Consider the following 7,531-nt stretch of genomic DNA (forward strand, 5'->3'; position numbering starts at 1 on the left):
AGATGTTGTGAAACTTGAAAGAGTTCAGAAAAGATTTACAAGGATGTTGCCAGGGTTGGAGGATTTGAGCTATAGGGAGAGGCTGAACAGGCTGTGGTTGTTTTCCCTGGAGCATCGGAGGTTGAGGGGTGACCTTATAGAGGTTTACAAAATTATGAGGGGCATGGATAGGGGAAATAGACAAAGTCTTTTCCCTGGGGTCAGGGAGTCGAGAAATAGAGGGCCTAGGTTTAAGGTGAGGGGGCATCAGAACTGGCTCAAAGGTAAAAGACAGAGGGTGGTAAATAGACAAGGTCTTTTCCCCAGGGTGGGGGACTCCAAAACTAGAGGACATAGGTTTAAGATGAGGGGGAAAAGATTTAAAAGGGATCTAAGGGGCAACCTTTTCACACAGAGGGTGATATGTATATAGAATGAACTACCAGAGAAAGTGGTGGAGGCTGGTATAGTAACAACATTTAAAAGGCATCTGAATGAGTATATGAATAGGAAGGGTTTAGAGGGATATGGGCCAATGCCGGCAAATGGAACTTGATTAATTTGGGATATGTGGTTGGCATGGACGGGTTAGATCGAAAGGTCTGTTTCCGTGCTGTACATCTCTATGACTACAACCAGAGGACACAGATTAAAGGTGACTGGCAAAGGACACAAAGGGAGGTGAGGACACCTTATTAAATGGCAAGTTGTTATGGTCTAGAGTGCACTACCTGACAAGGTGATGGTGGCAGATTTGAAATAACCTTCCGAAGGGAGTTGGGTGAATACACGTCGGGGCAAAATAAATTAGGCCTACGCAGATAGAGCAGGAGTGGGAGCAAGGAATCATTGGATAACTCTTTCCAGGAATCAATAGCCTCCACCTGTGCAATATTATTCAATGCCTCAATTCTGAAAGTTCCCTATTGTCTTGTCGCTATCACATTGCTGTGTGTGTGGTTATGTGTATGTGGGTGTGGGTGTGCGTTTCTGTCTGTATGTGTATATGTCTGTGTGTTTATCTATATGGGATCTTGCCATCACAAATCAGCTCCTGCATTTCCTACATTACAACACTGCAGGACATGTTTGACCGAAGATCTTAAAGTTCTTTGTGGTATCCCGTGAACATGAAAGGTGTTATGTAAATGCAAGTCTTTCTTTTTTGTACTGGAGAGCAAGGAAACATTTGCTTCTTTGTACTTTATGGTTTTCTTCTCTTTTGTTCAGGGCATACTCAGTGACCCGGACTTCGGAGCTGTACTGACCCAAATACACAAGGTATGTCTCACCACTTCCTCTGGCTGAATGTGTAGATTGGAGCCATCAGTCTCTGGAGTAGCAGGAGCATGTTCATTCAGGATTGTCTGCACTGAAGACCTTCTTCTGATAATATTAGAAGACCCTTCCTTGATGAGTAAGGTCCTGAGGGGAGCATTGCTAATGACACTTTACATTTCAGTGCATTTGTGCAATATTTTCTTTGTGAATTCTGTATCCAAAAGTAAATCTGACCCACAGCACTCTGACTCCCACCAGGATAGGAGGGTGGGAGGCAGGTCCTGAAACAAGCCTGAATGGGGATTGAACCCCTGTCTGTCAGCCCCAATGTGATCTATACCAGCCTTCTCCCTACTGAGCTAGTCCCACTGAGCCAGCAGACAGTTTTACCTGCATGTCGTAGCACAGAGCTCTGGACCATGATGGTAGAGGCTCCAATTTCTTTCCATCATGATTTACTGGGAATCTCTCCTGGTCTTAACACCAGCCAGCCACTGTCAAGAGTTGGAAGGATTTACAGGTTTATAATCCATTTATATACCAGTTTATAATCCGGTTTATATACCAGTTTAGCCGGTATAAATGTCTGTCAAACCCTGGAGTGGGATTCAAAACCAGAGCTTCTGGCTCTGAGACAGGGACACTACCAACTGCACCAATCATGTAATTTATTGATGATGCATCATTTAAGTTTTGCTGTTACCAACACAATATTGAATTAACAAAGGCAGTGAGTAATTGAATGCTGTCTTGGAAGAGATGTTTAATATTGTCCTTGTCTACAGCCCTTGTGTTAAGGATGTTGTCAAATCAGACAGCTCGGATTGTCTGCCTGTTCTCTGTCACAGGGTTTTGAGATGAGGACGTTTGCAGGACCTGTATTTGCAAAGTTCCGGTCCATGCTGGGCATGAGCGAGAAGGAATACCAGCAGTCCCTCAGCTCTGAAGGATTCTACCTTCAGTTCATCAGCAACTCCAAGAGCAAGGCCAACTTCTTCCTGACGTGAGTGAGATTGGCACACATGGAGAATGGGGCAGTAATTTCCTGCAACTGTGACAGAATTGGTAACAAAAGACCCAGATCACTCCTGGAGCAGAGTGACACATCCCCCACTACAGTGACTCTCTCTCGCCTTGCGAAATGACTCCCTCCCTTTGCACAGTGACCTTCCTCCCTTTCTTAAAGCACAGATTTGATTCAGCTCAGGGAATCCCTTGTGGACTCAGACCTATAAGCCTTTCTTGGGTTTTCCCAGAGATCATATTCTTTGGAAGTCTGGAATTTAAAAAACACTTACAGACAGTTTAGTTTAATTTTAATTATCCCCTTCATTAGTAGCATCACTGTTACAACATAACGCTGATACCTATAAGTCAAGCTGACTGGATTCCATTAACCCAGGTGAGTAGAAATCGCTTTTCTTTCGAGAGCCCTGGCTGGCTATTCTGTTATACTATCACAAACAGACTAGTTTTATACACAAGGTTATGAAAACAGTACTATCACAAACGCAAACGTTAACGAAAGCACTGCATGTTCTAAACTAGACAGATAATAGCAAAGGATAATAATTCAGGAGAGAAGTTAATTGATACACCCAGACCACTCCTGGAGCAGAGTGACACTCCCCATGTACAGTGACTCTATCTCCCCTCGCAAAATGACTCTCTCCCTGTGCACAGTGACCTGCCTCCCTTGTGTAATGATGCACACCCTTGCAAAGTTACTCCTTCCACAGGCAGAGAGACTGACCCCTCTCCCTCTCCCCACCTCTTGCTCCTCATGTCCTTGTCCACACCCTGGAACCTATCTGCCCCACACAAATAGGAGCCCAAAGGGAACAATAGGAACTGAGCTGCTGATCTCTGAGAGAATTTTCCTGAACTACCTTTAGTTAATCTGCTTTATTTGTCTTGAATTGACACACTCAGGAACGACAAGAGGATTTTCCTGAAAACTCAGGAGAAGCGAGAGATAAAGTTTCTGCTATCGAACCTGCGGTCCTACATTCAGCACATGGAGAAATACCCACACTCATTGCTTGTCAAGTTTCTGGGTAAGAGGAACATTATATTTTTCATGAAGGAGCTCCTCCCAGGGCCTGAGTTAAAGGCAGTGATTAAATTCCCTACAGTGTGGAAACAGGCCCTTTGGCCCAACAAGTCCACATTGACCCTCCAAAGAGTAACACAGCCAGACCCATTCCCCTACCCTATATTTATCCCTACCCTATATTTATCCCTGTCTAATGCACCTAGCAATATGGGCAAGTTAGCATGGTCAATTCACCTGACCTGCAACTCTTTAGATTGTGGGAGGAAACTGGAGCACCCAGAGGAAACCCACGCAGACACGGGGAGAATGTGCAAACTCCACACAGAGGAAACCCACGCAGACACGGGGAGAATGTGCAAACTCCACACAGACAGTTGCCTGAGGCTGGAATTGAACCTGGGTCCCTGGCGTTGTGAGGCAGCAGTACTAACCACTGAGCCACTGTCTGTGTTTACTGCCACCCAGTGTTTAAACAAAAGACAATGGCCAGACAAGGTTCAGGTCAAAGTTTAGTCTGTACTGCTTTTCCTGACCATGAGAGGATAGTGGAACTGTTGTTGAGGTAAAAAACACAATCAAGTATTTCTGGTCACTGTCCAGTGAGTCTCATTGTAAAGTGTGTCTTTGTCAATCTTTCGTGGAATAGACGGCTCAGAAACAGGCCACTCATCCCATTTGCTACATGCCCACTGAGCGTCTCACAAGAAACCAAGAAATAGGAGTGGGAGGAGACCACTTGGTCATTGAGCCTGCGCTGCTATTCAGTGTGGTCATGGATGGTTTGAAGTTCCAATTCCCCTTTCCTCATTCCTCAATTTCATGGGACCAAAACTAATTCTGTCCTGAACTCAAAAACATCTCATGGCAGAGCATCCACAACACTTTGAGGTACAGATTTAGATTCCCAAACCTTTAAATGAGGAAATTTCTCTTTATCATTTATCCTAAGGCAACCCTCCCACCCTGCTTTAGAATTCCCTTACTCATGGAAACAATCTCATCTGTACTTAATACAAATTATTATTTATTACAAATAAATTGATTCTAATTGTAAGTAAACAATTATGAACAGTCAGCATATAACTCTGCAAGTTGAAGCCCTATTCCTCTCCATCCCCATTGTAAAGCCCCCTTCTGCACAGATAAACATACAGACAGGTTAAAAAAAAATCAACAAAAAGAGAAATTGCTGGAAAAGCTCAGCAGGTCTGGAGTTCTAAGGAAGGGTCACTCAACCTGATTTCATAGAATCCCTACCATGTGGAAGGAGGCCATTCGGCCCATCGGGTCCACACTGAACCTCCGAAGAGCATCCCACCCAGACCCTCTCCCTATAACTCTGCATTTCCCATGGCTAGTCCACCTATCCCCAGACACTATGGCAATTTAGCCTGACCAGTACACCTAACCTGCACATCTTAGAACCACGGGACAAAACCAGAGCAAACCTGGGCAGACAGTGAGAACATGCAAACTCCACACAGTCACCTGAGGCTGGAATCAAACCCAGGTCCCTAGTGCTATGAGGCATTAGTGCTAACCAGTGTGCCACCCCTGTCTCTCCACAGATGCTGCTAGACCTGGTGAGCTTTTCGAACAATTTCTGTTTTTGTTTCTGATTTACAGCATCCACAGTTCTTTCAGTTAAAAAACACATGGGTGCGATGGGTGGAGGGGAAGACTGGGAAGCAGTTCTATGATCCCTGTTGAGGAAGATGGTCCTTTTGTCTTGTCATAACGTGCTGTTCCTTCATTCTCCTTCTCCAGTTACCTTTCCTTGCCTACAGGGTGGCTGCTTCATATTTAGAAAGGTTTTGTCTTATTGGCTAAAAGCCACAGCTTACATCGACTGCTGAGAAATAAAAATACCGGCTGTCATTAGGCTTAAGGTAGTTCTTGTTGCAGTGAGAAAAGACAATACAAGGATGCAGAAGTGTTGCTGCAGTTACAAAAACCCTGGTTAGACCCCCACTTGGAACACTAGGAGAAAGTGAGGACCTGCAGACACTGGAGATCAGAGTCAAAAAGTGTGGCACTGGAAACATACAGCCAGTCAGGCGGCATCTGAGGAGCAGGAGAATCAACATGGAATGTCTGATGAAGAGTTTATGCTCAAAACATTGACTCTCCTGCTCCTTGGATGCTGCCTGACCGGCTGTGCTTTTCCAGCACCACACTTTTGACCCCCCCTTGGAATACAGTGAGCAGATCTGGGCACCACAGCTTAGGAAGGGTATGGTGGCCTTGGACGGTGTACAGTGTAGGTTTACAAGAACGATACCTGAACTCCAGGGGTGAAGGTATGAGGTGAGTTTGTATAAATTAGCCATGATTGGAGGAGCCAGTGTTGTACTGGGGTGTACAAAGTTAAAAATCACACAACACCAGGTTATAGTCCAACAGGTTTAATTGGAAGCACTAGCTTTCGGAGTGATCTGTAAGCTAATGTTTCCAAATAAACCTGTTGGACTATAACCTGGTGTTGTGTGATTTTTAACTATGTAAATTAGGTCTGTTTTCATGTGGAATTTAGGAAGTTAAGGGGCAAACCGATTAAAGTCTTCAAGATATTAACAGAAAAGGCAGGGTAGATAAAGTACTTCCATTGGCTTGGGATTCTTCCCTCGAATCACCCATCCTCTTGAAGTATCTTGCATTCTCCAGAATTGAAGAATGAATCCCCTGGACACTGGTCAGGAGGGATAAAGAAATAATGGGAGTGTTTAAAAAAACAGTGTTTTCTAATTGTTTTCTTCAAATTATAGAGGTTTATAAAATTATGAGGGGCATGGACAGGATATATATACAAAGTCTTTTCACTGGGTTGGGGGAGTCCAGAACTAGAGGGCATAGGTTTAGGGTGAGAGGGGAAAGATATAAAAGAGACCTAAGGGGCAACCTTTTCACTCAGAGTGTGGTACATGTATGGATGAGCTACCAGAGGAAGTGGTGGAGGCTGGTACAATTACAACATTTAAAAGGCATCTGGATGGGTATATGAATAGGAAGGGTTTGGATGGATATGGGCTGGGTACTGGCGGGTGGGACTAGATTGGGTTGGAATATCTGGTCAGCTTGGACGAATTGGACCAAAGGGTTTGTTTCCATGCTGTACATCTCTATGACTCTATGACTAAATGATTGTGTGTATTAGTTACAAATCTGTTGGAGTTGGGGTACCTTTTTGGACAAAGGGATTTGATTCAGCTGGATGATCAGAGGCAGAGATGAAATCTCCAATAATATATCCAATCAGTGTTGGTAATCCTGCTCTCTGCCTTCCCACTTTCGAGACGCTGTTTGTAACTTATCTGATTGATAAAACTTTTCGTCAACTGGCCAGACGCCTCTTTATGCAGCTCACAATCAGCATTTATCTGACCATTAACACTTCCATGAAACATCTCACGGATGTTTTTACACTGACGAAGGTGCTACATAAATGCAGATGGTTGTTGTACGTTCCCTGATCATCTCGATTTAGTTATTCTGCAGCAGCAGATTGGAGAAGATTGTTATTGTAACTGGTCCACCAGGGAAGAGTTGTCATCATTTGCAGTGCACTGGGCGAGGGGTAGATTTATTTACTCGTTTCCTGATTAGTGCCACAGGAGAGCTGTTATTATGTATTTTTTAAAAGATACCCATCACCCCTGGGGCATTATGTTGTTCCACATCCCATTATCGGGAGGGTCTAAATGATGCTTCATTTATGAGGTTATTTGAAACTTTAAAGCCAGGAAGTGCCTGATAATTGTTCCCTAGTAGCCATTATCCTACACATATTAAATAATAATATGGCCACACAATGTGTCAATGTCAGTAAACAGGCCTGTAACGTCCCCCTGAGAATTATAAACATTTGCTACACTGTCACTCACAGTGATGCTGAGCTGTCTTCTCTCGAGCTGCATCTTCTCGCTTAGTACTCAAACTGAGGGTACTGCAGCAGTTCAGCTGGCTTTGGAGGACCAGTATCCATTCTAACCATTTCCTGTGGCTGATCGTAGTCAGACCATGTCAGCAGATCACCACAGCAAGGTCCCAGAGGAGTGTGTCAGTATTTACAGGGAGTCCTCAGGGAGAGAATATCGGTATTTACTGGGAATTCTCAGGGAGTGTGTCAGTATTTACAGGGAGTCCCCGGCGGGGGGAGTGTGTCAGTATTTACAGGGAGTCCTCAGGGAGAGAATATCGGTATTTACTGGGAATTCT

The 7,531-nt window shown here is 44.3% G+C and overlaps 1 protein-coding gene across 2 annotated transcripts in view; it reads left to right on the plus strand.

Annotated features, from left to right (window-relative positions):
* Window positions 1–7,531, plus strand: part of pip5kl1 (phosphatidylinositol-4-phosphate 5-kinase-like 1) — a 60,454-nt gene that overhangs the window by 32,585 nt on the left and 20,338 nt on the right. For both annotated transcript variants that reach the window (XR_006316051.1, XM_043720540.1), the window contains exons 3-5: window positions 1,210–1,260; window positions 2,109–2,263; window positions 3,193–3,317. Coding sequence is in view for 1 of the 2 variants with exons in the window: in XM_043720540.1 (XP_043576475.1) it covers window positions 1,210–1,260; window positions 2,109–2,263; window positions 3,193–3,317 (331 nt within the window). In the remaining variant the exon portion in view is untranslated. The remainder of the gene's footprint in view (window positions 1–1,209; window positions 1,261–2,108; window positions 2,264–3,192; window positions 3,318–7,531) is intronic.

Source organism: Chiloscyllium plagiosum, chromosome 30 (genome assembly GCF_004010195.1).
Source record: "Chiloscyllium plagiosum isolate BGI_BamShark_2017 chromosome 30, ASM401019v2, whole genome shotgun sequence".
In the NCBI taxonomy this organism is placed as follows: Eukaryota; Metazoa; Chordata; class Chondrichthyes; order Orectolobiformes; family Hemiscylliidae; genus Chiloscyllium; species Chiloscyllium plagiosum.